The 20,619-nt window shown below is 41.7% G+C and overlaps 2 protein-coding genes across 2 annotated transcripts; both read right to left on the minus strand.

Moving 5' to 3' along the window:
- Positions 1-2,274: 2,274 nt before the first annotated feature.
- On the minus strand, positions 2,275-3,519 carry LOC131984445 (uncharacterized). The gene has a single exon (XM_059349260.1). The coding sequence runs from the start codon at positions 3,517-3,519 to the stop codon at positions 2,275-2,277; it is 1,245 nt and encodes a 414-aa protein (XP_059205243.1).
- A 6,078-nt stretch (positions 3,520-9,597) lies between these two features.
- LOC131984612 (uncharacterized) lies at positions 9,598-16,546 on the minus strand. Its single transcript, XM_059349501.1, has 6 exons — positions 16,353-16,546; positions 11,239-11,378; positions 10,941-11,005; positions 10,027-10,209; positions 9,842-9,946; positions 9,598-9,742 (listed from the first exon to the last, which is right to left on the minus strand). The coding sequence occupies exons 1-6, from the start codon at positions 16,470-16,472 to the stop codon at positions 9,702-9,704; spliced, it is 654 nt and encodes a 217-aa protein (XP_059205484.1). The 5' UTR covers positions 16,473-16,546; the 3' UTR covers positions 9,598-9,701.
- Between the last annotated feature and the right edge of the window lie 4,073 nt (positions 16,547-20,619).

Raw genomic sequence — 20,619 nt, forward strand, 5'->3', positions numbered from 1 at the left:
AAATATACACACACACATACACACACACACACAAGCTAATACACTGTCTCACACACTTACACTCAAGGAGAATGCATACATAAACAAAAACACTTCATAACAATGATGAATTACACAAACAATAAAAGCAAATACATACATTTACATTTCTGTTTATTGTCAGTATTTTTAAATACATTATCTGTAAATAACTTACTGTTGTTTACGGTTGTTTACTGGTTTATCTTTTCATTGTTTCCTTCAGACTGGATCTGGTTTAACCTTCAGTCAATTTGTCGCCCTTAAACCGCCTCTTCTGTCCACACACACACACACACACACACACACACGTCTCAGTTTCGCACACACACACACACACACACACACACGTCTCAGTTTCGCACACACACACACACACACACACACACACACACACACACACACGTCTCAGTTTCGCACACACAGACACACACACACACAAACACACACACACACAGACACACACACGCACACACACACACAAACACACACACAAACGCACACACAAACGCACACACACACACACACACACACACACACACACACACACTCATACACACACACTCACACACACACACACACACACACAGACACACACCTGCAGGAGGAGCTGGTGTTGAATAAAACTTCTCTCTCTGTAATTAATAAACAACATATTAACCCTCCAGCTTACAACAAATATAAGAAACAAATTAAACTGAGCGAAATCTGCATCACAACGAATAAAAGTTTTTCCTTCACGTTAAGTTGATTTAGATCCTGATGCTCCTGCAGGAGGAGCTGACGACACGTGGCCTCCTGCAGGAGGAGCTGACGACACGTGGCCTCCTGCAGGAGGAGCTGAAGACACGTGGCCTCCTGCAGGAGGAGCTGACGACACGTGGCCTCCTGCAGGAGGAGCTGACGACACGTGGCCTCCTGCTGGAGGAGCTGACGACACGTGGCCTCCTGCAGGAGGAGCTGACGACACGTGGCCTCCTGCTGGAGGAGCTGAAGACACGTGGCCTCCTGCTGGAGGAGCTGAAGACACGTGGCCTCCTGCAGGAGGAGCTGAAGACACGTGGCCTCCTGCTGGAGGAGCTGAAGACACGTGGCCTCCTGCAGGAGGAGCTGAAGACACGTGGCCTCCTGCAGGAGGAGCTGACGACACGTGGCCTCCTGCTGGAGGAGCTGAAGACACGTGGCCTCCTGCAGGAGGAGCTGACGACACGTGGCCTCCTGCAGGAGGAGCTGAAGACACGTGGCCTCCTGCTGGAGGAGCTGATGACACGTGGCCTCCTGCTGGAGGAGCTGAAGACACGTGGCCTCCTGCAGGAGGAGCTGACGACACGTGGCCTCCTGCTGGAGGAGCTGAAGACACGTGGCCTCCTGCTGGAGGAGCTGAAGACACGTTGCCTCCTGCAGGAGGAGCTGAAGACACGTGGCCTCCTGCTGGAGGAGCTGAAGACACGTGGCCTCCTGCAGGAGGAGCTGAAGACACGTGGCCTCCTGCAGGAGGAGCTGAAGACACGTGGCCTCCTGCTGGAGGAGCTGACGACACGTGGCCTCCTGCTGGAGGAGCTGAAGACACGTGGCCTCCTGCAGGAGGAGCTGACGACACGTGGCCTCCTGCAGGAGGAGCTGAAGACACGTGTCCTCCTGCTGGAGGAGCTGAAGACACGTGCCCTCCTGCTGGAGGAGCTGAAGACACGTGGCCTCCTGCTGGTGACGATCAGAACTACACACATAATCCATAAACAGCGTTTATTTTTAACTTCCTAAACTAAACTGCAATAAACAATGTTTATGTTTAATATTTAATATTAAAGTTAATTAAGATTGAACTAAAAAAAAAGTCTTCATTCACTGTTATTATATATATATTATATAATAACAAACACACACAATCGATAGCAGTAAATGTACCATCTGATAAAACCAACTGACTGTTTCATCATTTCATCCTCTCTCTCTCTCTGTCTCTCTCTCTCTCTCTCCTCCTGCTCTCCTTTCATCTCTTATTCATCCAGTTTCTGCCTTTGATTCTTGTCCTGTTTGACTGCAGCTGGACAGACAGAGGAGGCCAGAGGCGGAGAGAGAGAGAGAGAGAGAGAGAGAGAGAGAGAGAGAGAGGATCTGAACTGTCCAACAGAAACTGAAACTGAGTTTTTCTGCAAACACTTCAGATCTGCAGCTCAGAGAAACAACACAAGAGTTAAAATAAAACTCCAGAAGCAGCTTCAACACTTTAGTGTGTTTACATTTACATTTAGTCATTTAGCAGACACTTTTAAAGTGTGATTTTAGGTGTCTGGAGTCTGGTTGGTGTCTTGTTGGTGTCTGGTTGGTGTCTGGTTGGAGTCTGGTTGGTGTCTTGTTGGTGTCTTGTTGGTGTCTTGTTGGTGTCTGGTTGGAGTCTGGTTGGTGTCTTGTTGGTGTCTGGTTGGTGTCTGGTTGGAGTCTGGTTGGTGTCTTGTTGGTGTCTTGTTGGTGTCTTGTTGGTGTCTGGTTGGAGTCTGGTTGGTGTCTTGTTGGTGTCTGGTTGGAGTCTGGTTGGTGTCTGGTTGGTGTCTGGTTGGAGTCTGGTTGGAGTCTGGTTGGTGTCTGGTTGGAGTCTGGTTGGTGTCTTGTTGGTGTCTTGTTGGTGTCTTGTTGGTGTCTGGTTGGAGTCTGGTTGGTGTCTTGTTGGTGTCTGGTTGGAGTCTGGTTGGTGTCTGGTTGGTGTCTGGTTGGAGTCTGGTTGGTGTTTGGTTGGAGTCTGGTAGGTGTCTGGTTGGTGTCTTGTTGGTGTCTAGTTGGTTTCTTGATGGTTTCTTGTTGGTGTCTGGTTGGTGTCTGGTTGGTGTCTGGTTGTTGTCTGGTTGGAGTCTGGTTGGTGTCTGGTTGGTCTCTGGTTGGAGTCTTGTTGGTGTCTGGTTGGTGTCTGGTTGAAGTCTGGTTGGTGTCTGGTTGGTGTCTGGTTGGAGTCTGGTTGGAGTCTGGTTGGTGTCTGGTTGGAGTCTGGTTGGTGTCTTGTTGGTGTCTTGTTGGTGTCTTGTTGGTGTCTGGTTGGTGTCTTGTTGGTGTCTGGTTGGTGTCTGGTTGGAGTCTGGTTGGAGTCTGGTTGGTGTCTGGTTGGAGTCTGGTTGGTGTCTTGTTGGTGTCTGGTTGGAGTCTGGTTGGTGTCTTGTTGGTGTCTGGTTGGAGTCTGGTTGGTGTCTGGTTGGTGTCTGGTTGGAGTCTGGTTGGTGTCTTGTTGGTGTCTGGTTGGAGTCTGGTTGGTGTCTGGTTGGAGTCTGGTTGGTGTCTGGTTGGTGTCTTGTTGGTGTCTAGTTGGTTTCTTGATGGTTTCTTGTTGGTGTCTGGTTGGAGTCTTGTTGAGTCTGGTTGGTGTCTGGTTGGTGTCTGGTTGGTGTCTGGTTGGTGTCTTGTTGGTGTCTGGTTGAAGTCTGGTTGGTGTCTGGTTGGTGTCTGGTTGGTCTCTGGTTGGTGTCTGGTTGGTCTCTGGTTGGAACAACAAACAGAGAGTTTGTAGGCGAGCATTAGAGTTCTGAATTTGGTGCGAGCTGAAACAAGTATCCAGTTTGTGCTCATTTGATGCATAAAGTCTGAGAAACAGAAAGTTTTTAATGTCACTGTGAGACTCCAGAACTCCTCTCAGCTGCAGGATGAAACTCCTCCTCGGGCCTCAGGTCTCTGTAACGAGTCTTTGTGATGTGATGACTCTGAGTTTCTCTTTAATAAAATGAGCCTCTGTGGATTCGTCTTAATGTAGTTCTAGTTTTATGGCTGCTGCTCTTACTTTATGAGCTTAATTTAGCCTTTAATTCCCTTTTTATGCTTTAATCTGCTTTATTGCAAAATGTTTTTTAGTTGCAGTCGACTCGACAGAAAAACTCAGTTGAAGAAAAAAAGAGTTGAAGAGAAAAGAGAATGGAGGTTTCAGAGATAGTTCACTGATTAAAGTCTTTACATAGAGAAAAAAATTGGTTTATTTAAACAATCGACAAAAATCCAGCTTTTATCATAGAGTGAAACTGTAAAAACAGACATTATCATCAGAGTTTGAACTTTCCGATGGTCCTTGAACACATCATCATTTATAAAAAATGACCAAAACTTGTGTTAAATGTTGATATTTGTGTCAGAATGCAGAAAGCAGAGAGGAGAGCCGAGGAGAAAGCTGATTTTGGTCATTTTACATTGTTTTAGTTAATTTTATATATTTTTCTGTTGGTCATTTTGTGTCTTTTTTGGTTTAAATTATTTCTTTTTCTGTTAATTTTGTGTATTTTTTTGTTGATTTTATAACTTTTCGTGTGTTTTGTTTGTCATTTGTCAATTTTCTTATCCTTTTTTGTTGATATTGTGTATTTTTTGGTGTCATTTTTTTATGTCTTTTGTTTCAACATTTGTGACACTTGTAGGCCCTTGGAAAAGTGTTTATAGATAAAGTCTATTTTAATACAATAATTTATCACAGAAATCCAATCACTTTTTTCCTTTTTTTTTATTTTTGTGTCCTTTTATTTTGTCATTGGCGGAAATTTTGTCTCTTTTTTGTGTCATTTAACATCTTTTTTGGTCACTTTGTGTCATTTTTTGTCTCATTTTACATCTTTTTTGGTGATTTTTTTTTTTGTCATTTTTCTTTTTCTGGTCTTTTTGTGTCTTTTTTGTCATTTTACATATTCTTTGGTCGTTTTTTGTGTCATTTTACATATTTTTCATCATTTTGTGTGTTTTTCAGTAATTTAGTGTCTGTTTTGGTCATTTCACATTTGTAACAACATTCATGACACTTATAACTCATAATTTATCAGAGAAATTCAACTTTTTTCTTATTTCTGTCATTCAAACCGTGTTATTCTGCACAAAGACTGTTTGAGTTGTTATGATTGTGCTGCAGGACTTTGAGATTATAGAGATTTTATATATCGCAGTAAAATAAAAAGACACAGTGAGGAGAATGTAGAAAGAGCTTGTTGAGGTTAATAATAAAAAGAAAGAAATAATGAGCTGAAACAGTCTGAGAATAATGGAGCTGAAGATGAAGAACAGAGTGATGAAGCTTCTCTCATTTAAACTGGAGTTTGATTAATTAGACCGAAGGATACTCACTAATGATGTATGAGACACACACACACACACACACACACACACACACACTGATCGATACGGGCGTATTAAGGAAGTATCGACTGAGGAAATTAAAGGTTTCATTAATCAGCTGGTGGCTGTTTTTAGGTTCTCTGATCGACTCTGCAGCAGATTTATGTTCCTGATCAATAACTGATTCACTCTCAGGTTAAAACTCATGTAATCCCATAATGAATGTACTTTTAATTAAATAAAGGCACCGCAGGAAGTGAACATTAAAACGTGCAAAATGTCAATAACTAAAGAAGAAAATTGGTATTGATTATGATTAAATAATTAACCCGAGTAAGTATGAGTCATAATTTAATATTTATCAGCATATTTAACATTAATTATGAATGTCTAATCTGTTTTGTGTGTTAATCTTTGTGCATCCTGGGGTCCCTAAAAAGTCTGTGAGCTGCATAAATCGGTTCTGACTGGAAAGCTGAGACTCTTGTGGATTCAATGAAACCAAATGTCCATTTTAAAAGTTGCCCCTTGACCGTTGACCTCCAGATATCCAAATAAATTGGGTTCTATGTGTCCCCATAAGTCTCCTCTTTACAGACATGCCCACTTTATGCTGATTACATGCAGTTTAAGGCAGAAACCTTCAGTTTTTTTCATGCAAATATTATATTTTTGCACAAATTTGCCTCTTGTAGATCAGTCTTTGTGCATCCTGGGGTCCATAAAGCTCCAGGTCTCTGAGCTGCATAAATCGGGTCTGACTGGAAAGCTGAGACTCTTGTGGATTCAATGAGCCCAATTTTATTCAACCTCTATATCTTGTCAGAAAGGAAGGAGGTGAAATAACACTTCAAAGTTGGACTGAATTTTCACGAAGACATGGCCACTTTATGTTTATGTTTTTTTTAAACGTATTTTGGTGAATATTTGGTCACACTGGGGTCTCTAAACAGTCTGTGAGCTGCATAAATCTGTAGAGACAACAAGACTAAACTCTGTGATCTGATACTTTATTAAATTTTTTTAGCTGTTTTTAGACGTGCCATGCCCACTTTATACACTTTATCAGAAGCTGTTTGAGGCAGAACCCATGCAGTGTTTCTCCTGCAGTAAACTGTACTATACAGGTTTTCTCATGAAGAAAGTGAGCAAAAATCACATATGGAGTTCCACAAGGCTCCATTCTGGGTCCTCTAACTCTTTGGTACCAACCACAATAATGTTCCAGGAGAAAAGGAGTAAAATGTGTAATTGTGTCCTCTTGTGTGTGAATCTTTGTGCATCCTGGGGTCCCTAAACAGTCTGTGAGCTGCATAAATGGGGTCTGAGTGTAAAGCTGAGACTCTTGTGGATCCAATGAGCCCAAAGTTCTTCATGTGTGATGATGTTAGTGAGTGAAACTGGAGCTTAGTGTATAAAATTATCCTCTATGATAATCATATCCTCATGAAAATTTACCACCACCAACTAGAGACCTGGAGCATTCAGAGGATGGAGGGCTGACACACTAGACTCACAATAAGCAGCAACAAAACACAAGAGCTGCCATACAATCACACAAAATACACAAATCTACTAAATTAAACCAGATCACAGCATGGATTTTTCTCTCTTGGAGTCTGAATGTGGGATTCTGGAGGGAGTTTACAGTTTAAGGCATTCTCAGGTGCTCAAAAGTGGTAAAAAAGTAGCAATAAAGGATATCAACCCTGAACTTGTTGCACAAACTGTCTCCCTAAATCTCTCCAAACACTAAAAAGATGGAGAAAAAAATAAGGACATTTTTTAAAAACTACCACAGTATAAACCGTTTGAACCAGAGTTTGCACTGGTGATATTAAAGACATAAAATAATAATTGTTCGTACCATTAAATCCCCGAGCTGCCTCACAGACTCTAGAACTAACTTATTTAATGAAATCAATCTGAAAACATGAAATCTAATAAAAATGAATCAGAGGAAGTCGCTCCAGAAAATGAAATATTGATGTTTGAAATGTGAAATCTATAATAACACAATGTAATTCTTCTCATCACTGAACTTTAATTTATTTTATTCTCCACTTGCACACACACACACACACAGTAATCAGTGAGGTCATAAAGATTAATGAGACATTAAAGTTTGATCAGTAGGAGGAGCTCCATGTTTTATGTTTCTTCTGTACAACAAACCCAAAACTTTAAAGCAGGAGACCCTGTTGGAATTATGTTTGTAATAAATGCTTCGTTGTTTTTGTTTTTTAAAGCTGCTACAAATAACTTGACTTTAGACTTTAAAATTGCTTGCAATGCACATAATTCCCTCCTGCTGCCTCCTCCCATAGGCTCCTATGAGAGTCTCTGTCACAGCTCTAAAAATGACCAAAAAAGACAAAATGACCAAAAAAGACACAAAATGACCAGAAAGACACAAAATGACAAAAGAAACACAAAATAAGCAAAAAAAGACACAAATTGAGCAAAAAAGACAGAATGACCAGAAAGACATGAAATGACAAAAAAGACACAAAATGGCAAAAAGACACAAAATGACCTTGAAAAAGACACAAAATTACAAAAATAGACAAAAATATCACCAAAAAAGACAAAAAAAAATCACCAAAAAGATACAGAATGACCAAAAAAGACACAAAATTACAAATGAAGTCACACAATGAAACAAAATACACAAAATTACAAAAAAAGACACATAATGACCAAAAAGAAAGTCACAAAATTACCAAACAACTGAGGCTGGTTTTGTCGTCTCTGTTCTGTTCACATCGATTTTAGAAAGTTTGGACGGCAAAACAACCGCATTGCATTTATTACAACAGAGCGGCTCGTCTAACCCACAATATCTCTACCACAGCTCCCATAGACTCCTATGAGAGTCTCTATCACAGCTCCCATGGACTCCTATGAGAGTCTCAGGACATGGTAAGGTTCACTGCTGGAACAAAAAGCTTTGGTTTGGTTGAATTTGTGCTCCGTTAGCACTTGTCTAAGGTTAGGGCCAAACAGTTCCTGGTTGGGCTCTAAAAGACAGTTTGAAGAGGAAATAAATGATGTAAATGGTGGAAGTGAAGTAGTTAGGAGGATGACGTGACTACTGGAAGTGACATAGTTCAGTAAAAACCTGATGCAGGAAGTTAAGAGATGTTTGAATCACATGCTGCCCTTTGGCCTTACACGGGGCACCAACAATGATCTGCTGGGGTTAACGGCTTTTATTGGTCTTTATTGACTTTCCTTTAGTAATGTTATGTCTTTTTTATTTATTTATTTTTTGGCATATTTCACATAAATTGGGGGGGGGGGGGGGGGGGGGTTTAATATATTTTTTACGTATTTTTAACACATGTTTTTTAAGGTATTTTTACATATGTTTTTGGCATTTATAAAAAAATTTTAAACATATTTTTTGGGTCATTTCATGTCTTTTTTTCACGTCTCCTGGTGAATGTCGTGGTGTGTTTGACCCTCCCACCCTACCTGACACTTTGTGCTTTATACTGAACCACTACGGCCACTAGAGGGCGCCACTGGCTGCAGACTGAGACGTGAAGGAGATCAGATGCAGCAGGACGGATTCTGGCGTGTGTATCAATAATTTGAAGGTGCGATGTCAAGTTATTTGAATCACATTGAAGAGAACGAGCTGTAAAATATACACAGACATCAATGTTTTGATCATGCCACAAGTTAATTTTGTGAATTTGAACTGATGTGCAGCAGCATTTCCATCTCCCTTCCATTATGGTTCTCTGATAAGGAACAGCCAGATGTCTCTTGTCCCATGATGCTTGGCGTTTATGACACCTAGAGATGAGTAAATTGGTTAGGAGACCTATGACACCATAGTTGGTGTACTGTATAAATCCCAGCATGCCTTATCTTCTAGCTCTCTCTCTCCACTGCTGGCCAAGCAGCAACACGTCCATCTCCCTCAGAAGGAGACCTGAGGCTTGGATTCACCAGACCACATTCATTGCAACTGCCAGAAACTTCCTCAACAACAAGGATTAGCCAGAAACTTAATTTGCAAGATGACAAATTATTGAAAAGGATTTCTCCCCTTTTCCAACTGGACTGTGAGTAAAGTAATGGGCCAGTACAAGTACAAAGGATTTGGCCTGTCATAAAAGATTTGGTTTTTTGTTTGTTTTACATTTTCATTGTTGTGATATTGGTGTATCTACATCTTTTAAAGTTGTATGTTAACCTTGATTTACACAGACGTACATGCAAACTAACTCTACTAACGGATTCACATAGAGTATATTTTAAACTGGCTTCGAACAAATGCACAGTTTTGTGGAAGCTTGTACAACAACACATGGCCCAGGCCATCCCTTCACAGCATGGGAATTATGACTCATTGTGTGAAGAGCTTGCTACATATCCTTATAGCAGGGATAGTATTTATGATAACGCCCTTTTTTTTAAAATGTATTCATAAAAGAGAGGAATGGTGAGATGGTGGCAGTTTGAAAGCCTTGGTGTTACAACATTGAATAAATAATTCCAGAGAAATAAATCACACTTTGGATGTTTTTGAGTCACTTTTTTTGTCTCTTTACTTTCTCAGTTTTGGTTTGAAATATTCAGGAAGGTTGTTGTTGTTGACTTCAGGTTATTATCTTGATGCCCTCGCCTTCAGCACAGAACTCTGCAGAGAGAAAGAGAGAGAGAGAAATCAGTTCTTTCTGCCTGACGTCACACATCTTGATGTCATGGTTTAGTCAGGCAGGTGTAACAGGTGAAGCACCGTTCTTGGGGTCGTAGTGGTATCCTGGTTCTCCAGAGAAGCCGAGGCAGCTCGCCTGCTGCTTGAAGCGCTCCAGGTCCGAGTCCTGCAGGCTCGAACCTCTGGCTTCAAACAAAACAACAACAATTAATGAATGTTTCACATATAAAATGTGTGATTTAGCTCTCAGTTCCGTTCATTCCTACCCATCATGTAAAGATGACGGAAGGAAATCTCTTTTATTTTGGGGTCGAAGTCGATCCCTTTAAGTAACTTGATGATGTTCAACCGTCGAAGAAACTGGACGTCCCTGGACGTGGTGTTGAAAATCTTGACCATGCAGCCATCACAGGCCGGCAGCAGCTGGAACTGTGAGGAGACGCTGCCGACTTTGGAAAGAGAAAATGGATATTTAGACTGAAGTCCTAAGAACGTGTGCATTGTAACATTTCTGGAAACTGATTTTGTGTTTGCTAGAATCTTCATTGTATTATACACATATTAGATATGAAGGTTTCTGTGGCGACCTGCTTTAAACATGCTGTAAAACACAAACGTTTGGGATCAGGTTCTGCACCAGTACCACTCCATTCATGTCAGGAGTAAAAACACGAAACAAGCTCAGACCTTAAAAAAACACTCATTCCAAACATCATTTCCAAACATGGAACAGTGCTCCCGGACAAAACTTCCAGGATATGAACCCTGGTCTCCACGTTCCTGTCTGCTGATTATTAAATCTAACTGTGGGTGTCTGAGGCTGATGGGAATGTCTTTAGTTCTGCAGGTTTTTGGTCATAAACTAAAGTACTGGACACATTCTAATGGTGACCTGATGATGGCGTCAGACGATCACCAAAGTTATTACAATTTCATCAAAATCCAACCAATATCTGTTGGGATAATCCACTTAAACCCACAAATATGAAACTCATGCAGGCACTAAAGGAAAAGTCAGACAATCACCAAATTCAAATGGAGTCGTCCTCTGGAATCAATGAATATCTGAACCAAATTTATTTCCAATCCATCAAACAGTTTCTGAGATATGTCAGTCCAACCATACATCCATCGACCAACACATGGATGATCCAGGATCGTGTGAGATCACGTAACTCACATAATATCGAGAATGTGTCGGCATCGAAGGTTCCATTCACAGTTCCAGTTATGCAGGTTCCACCTCTGGAAAAAAAAACACAGAAGAAGAGTTCTGTTCAGGTTCTGAAGGAGCCGCTAGGACTTCTGATGATTCAGGCACACATTTGTAATCACTGAAAAAGTCTCGTGAGTGGAAAACAATCTGAACACAACCGTTCCTCTGCATCACCAGAAGGATTCTGTGTCCTAGCAACCAACAGGAAAATGTCTCAAAGCTTTAATTCACAGAACTGATGAGTCATTAGTCCTGGACTCACATCCGGTCACACTGAGTAAAGATGAGTTCGTTGGGGTTGGGTGACTGGTTGATGTTTATCCACATGCTTTGGGTTCTCTCGAAGTAGTCAAATCCTTCCATTTCAATGTAAGCGACGAGGTAGTTCCACCTGCCATACATCTGAACACACACACACACACACACTCACGGAGTCAGTTAGTGACAGCCGACGCACTGAAAACAAAAAGAGTTTGCAGAAAAACACAATTACATTAAGTCCAGAATTGTAATAATATAGTTTATGAAATACGATAGAATGAAATAAGTTTTAAAATAAGATGTATTTAATCTGGTGTGTGTCGGGTTGGAACAGGATACAGGTTTGATATATATTTTTTTGGCATTTTTGTTGCTTTATTTATAGTGACAGAGTGAAAGGGGGTGATAGAGGGGAAGACATGCGGCAAAGGGAGCTCATGCCGGATTCGAACCCGGCTCCGCCGCAGCACATGGCATACATGGCAAGCGCTCTACCGGTGTGAGCCAACGGGACACCCCTGGTTTGATATATTTTGAGCAGCACAGACAACAGAAACAAAACATGTTTGAACATGTTTGAAATAATGTATCTTTCAATATAAATAAGAACATTTGTCAAAATGAGGCAAAGCCTCCACCACGATTGAAACTGAAATTATTACTTTTAACGTATGACTTCAGAGTGAGTTACTGTAGACAGAAGCAGGTTTAACAGACAGACTGTTGTTCTGACAGTATTTTCAGAATCGTTTCAACCGTCCGGATGAAAGAAATTAAAGACCAATGCAAGATATAAAAGTTATTTTAACCTGTTTTTCAAGTAGCAGCACAAACAGAGAGGGTTCCTGGGTTGGAAACAGAGTCACATCTTGGGAAGTGTGTTATGTGTTAGCTCTGACTCCAGTGCTAATGCCAAACCATGAGAGACAAAATCTGTGGAAAGCTTAACCCTAACCCCCTTTTACAACTGGACTGTAAGTAATGTAACTGGGCCTAGATAAGAAAATCAGCAATGACTTTAAATACAAAGGATTTGACCTGTTATCAATGATTTGGTTTTTGTGTGTTTGAAGTATCATTGTTGTGATATTGGTGTAGCTAAGTTATTTAAAGTTGTATGTTCACCTTACTTCACACAGACGCTGGCGGGGAAGGAGCCCGAGCTTGTGCGGGAGGTGGAGCGTTATCAGCTAGAAATAGTTGGTCACCTCCACACATAGCCTGGGCTCTCCTGTTGTTGCCCAGGGAGAGAGGCTGTGGGTGGGTGTGGGGATACTCACAAGCCCCCGGCTGAGCGCCGCTGTGTTGGAGTTCTCCCCGAGGAACCAGAGAAGGAGAAGGTCTCTGACTGTTGTCTGTGCTTATGCACCAACTGGAAGGGGAACCACCTGGGGACTCTATAGTTCTTCTGGGAGACTTCAACGCTCACGTGGGTAACGATGATGATACCTGGAGGATTGAGAGGAACGGCCTGAACCCGAGTGGTGTTCTGTTATTGGACTTCTGTGCTAGTCACGGATTGTCCATAACAAACACCATGTTAGAACATAGAGTTGTTCATAAGTGTACCTGGTACCAGAGCACTCTAGGACAAAGATCAATGATCGATTTCTTTATCGTATCATCAGATCTGATCATGTTCTGGACACTCGGGTGAAGAGAGGAGCAGAGCTGTCAACTGATCACCTCCTGGTGGTGAGGTGGATCAGGTGGTGGGGGAGGCTGCTGGACAGACCTGGCAACCCAAATGTGTAGTGAGGGTGAACTGGGAACATCTAGCGGAGGCCCCTGTCTGCATGGTCTTCAACTCACACCTCCGGAAGAATTTCTCCAGCATCCCGGGTGGGGCTGGGGACATGGAGTCTGAATGGGCCATGTTCAACATGTTCAACATGTTCAAAGCCTCAATTGTTGACACGGCTGGTAGGAGCTGTGGTCTGAAGGCCGTCGGTGCCTGTTATGGTGGCAACCCAAGAACCTGCTGGAGGTCACCAGCGGTGAGGGAGGCCGTCAGGCTGAAGAAGGAGGCCTTTCGGTCTTCGCTGGCTGAGGGGTCTCTGGAAGCAGCAGACAGGTACCGTTCGGCCAGAAGGGCTGCAGCTGCAGCAGTCGCTGAAGCAAAAACTCGGGTATGGGAGGAATTCGGGGAAGCCATGGAGGAGGACTTTCGGTCGGCCTCAAAGAGGTTCTGGAAAACCGTCAGGCAACTCAGGAAGGGAAAGCACGGCTTGGCCCAAGCTGTGTTCAGCGGGGGAGGAGACCTGCTGACCCGACCTGTGGATGTCGTCAGAAGGAACTAAGGAACTTCTTAATGCAGCCAACACGTCCTCTGTAGAGGAGGCAGAGTCTGAAGACTCAGGGGAAGACTCATCAATATCCCTGGCAGAAGTCACAGAGGTAGTTAAAAAGCTGCCCGGTGGCAAGGCGCCAGTGTTGGATGAGATTCTCCCTAAGATGCTGAAGGCTCTGGACACTGTTGGGCCGTCATGGTTGACACACCTCTTCAGTGTCGCGTGGAGGTCTGGGACAGTGCCAGTGGAGTGGCAGACTGGGGTGGTGGTTCCCATTTTTAAAAAGGGACCGGAGGGTGTTCCAATTACCGTGGAATCACACTGCTCAGCCTCCCCGGGAAAGTCTACTCCATGGTGCTGGAAAGGAGGCTCCGGCCGATTGTCGAACCTCAGATTCAGGAGGAACAATGCGGCTTCTGTCCTGGTCGTGGAACAACGGACCAGCTCTTTACCCTCCGAGACTTCTGGAGGGGTCATGGGAGTTTGCTCATCCAGTCTACATGTGTTTTGTGGACTTGGAGAAGGCTTATGTGTCCCTCGGGGAGTCTTGTGGGTGGTACTGCGGGAGTATTTGGTACCGGGCTCGTTGCTACCAGCTATACGGTTCCTATATAACCGAAGTGAGAGCTGTGTCCACATACTCGGCACAACGTCAAACACGCTCCCAGTGGGTGTTGGCCTCCGCCAGGGTTGCCCCTTGTCTCCGATTCTGTTGGTGGTTTTCATGGACAGGATCTCAAGGAGCAGCCGGGGGGAGGAAGGGATCCGGTTTGGTGACCTTAGAATTGCATCTCTGCTTTTTGCAGATGATGTGGTTCTTTTGGCATCATCAGACCGGGACCTCCAGCACTCGTTGGAGTGGTTTGCAGCCGAGTGCGAAGCGGTTGGGATGAGAGTCAGCACCTCCAAGTCTGAGGCCATGGTTCTCTGCTGGGAAACGGTGGACTGCCCCCTCTGGGTGGGGAGAGGTACTGCCTCAAGAGAAGGAGTTAAAGTATCCCGGGGTCTTGTTCAGCAGTGAGGGTAGAACGGAGCGTGAGATGGACAGGCGGTTTGGTGCGGCATTGGCAGTGATGCAGGCGTTGTACCGGACCGTATAAGGAGCTGAGCCGGAAGGCAAAGCTCTTGATTTACTGCTCCATGTACGTTCCAACACTCACCTATGGTCATGAGCTTTGGGTAGTGACTGAAAGAACAAGATCACGGATACAAGCGGCTGAAATGAGCTTCCTCCGTAGGGTGGCTGGGCTCAGCCTTAGAGATAGGGGGAGGAGCTCAGACATCCGGAGGGAGCTCGGAGTAGAGATGCTGCTCCTTCTCCTCTAAAGGAGCCAGCTGAGGTGGTTTGGGCATCTGGTAAGGATCCTCCCGGGCGCCTCCCGTTAGAGGAGTTCCAGGTCCAACTGGTAGGAGGCCCCGGGGAAGACCCAGAACATGGTGGAGGGATTATATCTCTCGCCTGGCCTGGGAACGCCTCGGGGTCCCCCAGGAGGAGCTGGACGTTGTGGCTGGGGAGAGGGACGCCTGGAACGCCCTGCTTAGCCTGCTGCCCCCGCGACCCGGATAAGCAGTGGAAAATGGATGGATGGATGCTTTCTATATAATGTTGTAAACTGTCAACGACATGTCAACCTCTTCTATGAAAAGGTTTCCAAATTCCTTCAACCATTGTTAAATCTAAATATGGTTATTTGATTATAGTTATTGAGTTAATTATTAATCAGTGTTCCAAATTGATAGTTTAGTAACTTTATGAGACTGATTTAGCTGAATTGGCTATATTTTTCTCTGTTTTACAGATGTGGTGCCCCTTTTCAAGGTGACTTAGAGTAAATCAAGTCATATCATTTGTTATAACTAATAATTATTAATGATAATTATTAGTAATCCTGATAGCCATCTAACCAAATTTTGAACCGTGATACCGACATAAGTGTTACTCAGGTTCCTCCTTACATATTTGATAACCTTATGGGAGGGATTGCATTCATGATAACGCCCTTTTCCTTTTAATTTATTCATAAAATAGGCGTCCTAAATTCCCAATATCAAGAATAATTCTTTGCTCATTACTTGTCCACGCCTCATGATTAAAGGCTGCAGTACAGTGGTAATGCTTAACCATGAGAGGCAAAATCTGTGGAAAGCTGCCTTAAAGGGACAGTTCTGGATTTTGGACATAAAGTTCTATGGAATACTTGCCAGTAGTGGAAGCAAAGTTATCAGTTTTTTTTTATGACTGGTTCGGATCGTAGAATAGAAAGTTCAGAGAAAGCTGGCAGAGTCACACACTACGAGTTCACTAAACATCAAACATTCAACACAAAACTATGAAGAAACAACTTCACTTGGCACTGTTTTGGTTATTGAAAAAGACTGAAAATAGGAGCCAGCTGTCTTTGTGGAGTAAAACCTCGTAGTTTCATGACCCTAACGTCTGTTCTACCACCAGAACTCAGAAAGGAAGCTCATAACTTTGCATCCACTTCACTACTGGCAAGTAATTAATAATTTCCAAAAATGGAACAGTACTCCTGTAGCAGATTTATGAGATTTAAAAGTGGCAAATCTAGGAGAAAGAAGTCGCAAATTTGTGAGATTAAAGAAGAAAATATGCAAGAAGAAAGTTGCAGGTTTATGAGATTAAAAGTGGCAAATCTCTGAGTAAAAGTTGCAAATTTATGAGAATCAAAATTGGCAAATCTACGAAAAAAAGTAGCAGATTTATGAGATTAAAAGTACCAAATTTAGGAGAAAACAATTGCGGGTTTGTGAGATTAAATGTGGCAAATATACGACAAAAATGAGTCAGACGAGGGTTTACCGTGGAGACGTTGGTCAGAGACAAAGGCGTGATCAAAGGTTGGCATTCGTCAGGCGTCAGAGTCGAGCTGCTGGTAAACAGTGCCGCCACCAGGAGAAGACCGCCGAGCTGCAGGTTCATGATGATTCAGGATATAATGACTGAGCTCCGGGAGCCAGTCCGCCTTTATACACTTACAAGCTTCTGGGTTTTACTTACATAATAGATTTTGTTTGTTTGTTTTTTTTGTTCGTCCTTCCAGCACACCCACGATTTCAGGTTCAGAAGGGGATCTGAGGTGAAGCTGTACACTGCAAATAAGGTGTTTATTTTAAAAAACAGATAAAACAGTAAATCTGAGGGAAATGATCTTGCTGCATGGATGGAAAAATTTACCTTGACAAGATTTCTTAAATTAAGATTATTAAATCTAGAAATTAGCATGTTGAACACTTAAAATAAGAAGTTAACTCTTTTTCTGTTTTTCTGACTCTTTTTTCTGCTTTTCTGATAATTTTTTTTCTTTTTTTCTGACTTTTTTTTCTGTTTTTCAAAGTAATTTTTTCCTGTTTCTCTGAGTAATTTTTTTCTATTTTTCTGACAATTTTTCCTGTTTTTTATTAAATCTAGAGATAAGCATGTTGAAAGCTTAAACTAAGAAAAATTAACTCTTAAAACAAGATAAATTATCTAACTCTTCTAAATCTAAAGTTGTTTTTTTTATCTTGGTAAGAACCAAATAATCATCAGGTCACTCTGCTCGGGCCAGTTCATCACTGCTGGCATCTTTAATTTATCTGGTTTTAAGAGTTAATTCCTTATTTTAAGTGTTCAACATGCTTATTTCTAGATTTAATAATCTGAATTTATTAAATCTTGTCAAGGTAAATTATCTGTCCAGCAAGATCATTCCCCTCAGATTTACTGTTTATTCTGGTTTTTAGACTAAACTCCTTTTTTGCAGTGTTGATGCAGGGTTTCATAACAACACTGATGTTTTTGTGTATTATTAAGTTACTGATTTACTCGGCGTCCTGCTTGTACAAACACAGAGAATAAAGTACAAGAGGTCAGGACGGAGACAGCCTGGACGTATCAAACTCTTCCATCACTTAGTTGTGTTACATTATGATTAAAGCTGGTGAGGCAGGCAGAAATGTTTAGGCAAACATTCGCTCATCACTATTAAATATATTATAATTGAGGTGGTGAGTCTCCTCCCCTCTCTGCTCAAGTCAGCAAGAGATGACACATAGAAGTGATGAATCACTGAATCCTCAAGAGTCTCAGCTTTCCAGTCCTATCCAGTTCATGCAGTTCACAGACTGTTTAAAGACACTCAGTGTGCAGAAAGAGGACACAATGACGATAACTCTGTGGTAATTTGCCTAAGCTGCATGTTATCATCATGAAACAGTCTGTCATTGTGGAGACACATTGGGCCATTTTTATATCAGATATCTTGAGGTCGGAGAAAAATCACCAAGTTCTAACTAAAAATAGCCGAATATTGGAACATTATTGTATTATTATTTTATTCCACCATGGATCATCCCTAAACAGTCTGTGAGCTGCATAAATCGGGTCTGACTGGAAAGCTGAGACTCTTGTGGATTCAATGAGCCCAATTTTATTTAACCTCTATATCTTGTCAGGAAGGAAGGAGGTGAAATAACACTCCAAAGTTATGCCCACTTTATGCTGGTTTTTTTAACATATTTTAGTGAATATATGGTCAAACTGGGGTCCCTAAAGCGTCTGTGAGCTGCATAAATCGGGTCTGACTGGAAAACTGAGACTCTTGACCTCTGACCTCAAGATATCTGAATAGAAAAGTGTTCTATTTATACCCAGACATGCCAACCTATGTAAATCAAATGTAGTTTGCGGCAGAAAGTTTTCTCATGAGCGAGCAAAATGAGATATGGAGTTCCACAAGGCTCCATTCTGGGTCCTCTAACGCTTTGGTACCAACAACAATAATGTTCCAGAAGAAAAGGAGTAAAATGTGTAATTGTGTCCTCTTGTGTGTGAATCTTTGTGCATCCTGGGGTCCTAAACTGTCTGTGAGCTGCATAAATGGGGTCTACCAGTGTAAAGCTGAGACTCTTGTGGATTCAATGAGCCCAAAGTTCTTCATGTTGATGATGTTAGTGAGTGAAACTTGAGCTCAGAGTATAAAATGAGCTGCTGAGACCTCCAACTAGAGACCTGGAGCATCCAGACTAGAGACCTGGAGCATTCAGACTAGAGAGCTGGAGCATTCAGACTAGAGACCTGGAGCACCAGACTAGAGACCTGGAGCATCCAGACTAGAGACCTGGAGCATTCAGACTAGAGACCTGGAGCATTCAGACTAGAGACCTGGAGCACTCAGACTAGAGACCTGGAGCATTCAGACTAGAGACCTGGAGCATTCAGAGGATGGATGGCTGACACACTAGATTCACAATAAACAGCAACACAACAGTGATTTTTTTGCGGCACAAAATGGCAATTGAGTCATATAGATGGACACAATTACAGAAAGAGAGAAAATGGAGAGAAGTCCTCAAGAATTTTACTTTTTGTGTCTTTTTTTGGTCAATTTGTGTCAATTCTGGTCATTTAATTAGCAGCAACACAAGAGCTGCCATACAATCGCACAAAATACACAAATCTTCTAAATGTCAGAAGTTTCTGAAACCAGATCACAGCATGGATTTTTCTCTCTTGGAGTCTGAATGTGGGATTCTGGAGGGAGTTTATACATTTTAATGCATTCTCAAGTGCTCAAAAGTGGTAAAAATGTAGCAATAAACGATATCAACCCTGAACTTGTTGCACAAACTGTCTCCCTAAATCTCTCCAAACACTAAAAAGATGGAGAAAAAAAATTAAGGAATTTTTTTAAAAACTACCACAGTATAAACCGTTTGAACCAGAGTTTGCACTGGTGATATTAAAGACATAAAATAATAATTGTTCGTACCATTAAATCCCCGAGCTGCCTCACAGACTCTAGAACTAACTTATTTAATGAAATCAATCTGAAAACATGAAATCCAATAAAAATGAATCAGAGGAAGTCGCTCCAGAAAATTAAATATTGATGTTTGAAATGTGAAATCTATAATAACACAGTGTAATTCTTCTCCATTACTGAACTTTAATTTATTTTCTTCTCCACTTGCTCACACACACACACACACACACACACAGTAATCAGTGAGGTCATAAAGATTAATGAGACATTAAAGTTTGATCAGTAGGAGGAGCTCCATGTTTTATGTTTCTTCTGTACAACAAACCCAAAACTTTAAAGCAGGAGACCCTGTTGGAATTATGTTTGTAATAAATGCTTCGTTGTTTTTGTTTTTTTAAAGCTGCTACAAATAACTTGACTTTAGACTTTAAAATTGCTTGCAATGCACATAACTCCCTCCTGCTGCCTCCTCCCATAGACTCCTATGAGAGTCTCTATCACAGCTCCAAAAATGACCAAAAAAGACACAAAATGACCAGAAAAATATACAAAATGATCAAAAAGACACAAAATGACAAAAGAAACACAAAATAATCAAAAAAGACACAAAATGAGCAAAAAAAAAAGACACAGAATGACCAGAAAGACACGAAATGACAAAAAAGACACAAAATGGCAAAAAGACACAAAATTACAAAAATAGACAAAAAAATCACCAAAAAAGACAAAAAATCACCAAAAGACATACAATTACAAAAATAGACAAAAAAATCACCAAAAAACACAGAAAATCACCAAAAAGACACAAATTTACAAATGAAGACACACAATGAAACAAAATACACAAAATTACAAAAAAAATACAAATAAAGACACATAATGACCAAAAAAAGACACAAAATGACCAAACAACTGAGGTTGGTTTCTGTCGTCTCTGTTCTGTTCATATAGATTTAAGAAAGTTTGGTTGGCAAAACAACTGTATGACATTTATTACGACAGAGCAGCTCGTCTAACCCTCAGTATCTCTACCACAGCTCCCATAGACTCCTATGAGAGTCTCTATCACAGCTCCCATGGACTGCTATGAGAGTCTCAGGACATGGTAAGGTTTACTGCTGGAACAAAAGGCTTTGGTTTGGTTGAATTTGTGCTCCGTCAGCACTTGTCTAAGGTTAGGGCCAAACAGTTCCTGTTTGGGCTCTAAAAGACAGTTTAAAGAGGAAAAAAATGATGTAAATGGTGGAAGTGAAGTAGTTAGGAGGACAACATGACGACTGGAAGTGACATAGTTCAGTAAAAACCTGATGCAGGAAGTTAAGA

The sequence above is a fragment of the Centropristis striata genome, chromosome 14, assembly GCF_030273125.1.
Source record: "Centropristis striata isolate RG_2023a ecotype Rhode Island chromosome 14, C.striata_1.0, whole genome shotgun sequence".
Classification (NCBI taxonomy): Eukaryota; Metazoa; Chordata; class Actinopteri; order Perciformes; family Serranidae; genus Centropristis; species Centropristis striata.

Excerpts from the sequence above, each read along its gene's own strand:
- LOC131984445 (XM_059349260.1), bottom strand. The coding sequence starts at position 3,519 with ATGCTCGCCTACAAACTCTCTGTTTGTTGTTCCAACCAGAGACCAACC.
- LOC131984612 (XM_059349501.1), bottom strand. The coding sequence starts at position 16,472 with ATGAACCTGCAGCTCGGCGGTCTTCTCCTGGTGGCGGCACTGTTTACC. Across the intron at positions 10,210-10,940 it reads CGACACATTCTCGATATTAT|TCGGCAGCGTCTCCTCACAG; the intron begins GTGAGTTACGTG and ends CTCTTTCCAAAG. Across the intron at positions 9,743-9,841 it reads CCACTACGACCCCAAGAACG|AGTTCTGTGCTGAAGGCGAG; the intron begins GTGCTTCACCTG and ends TTCTCTCTGCAG.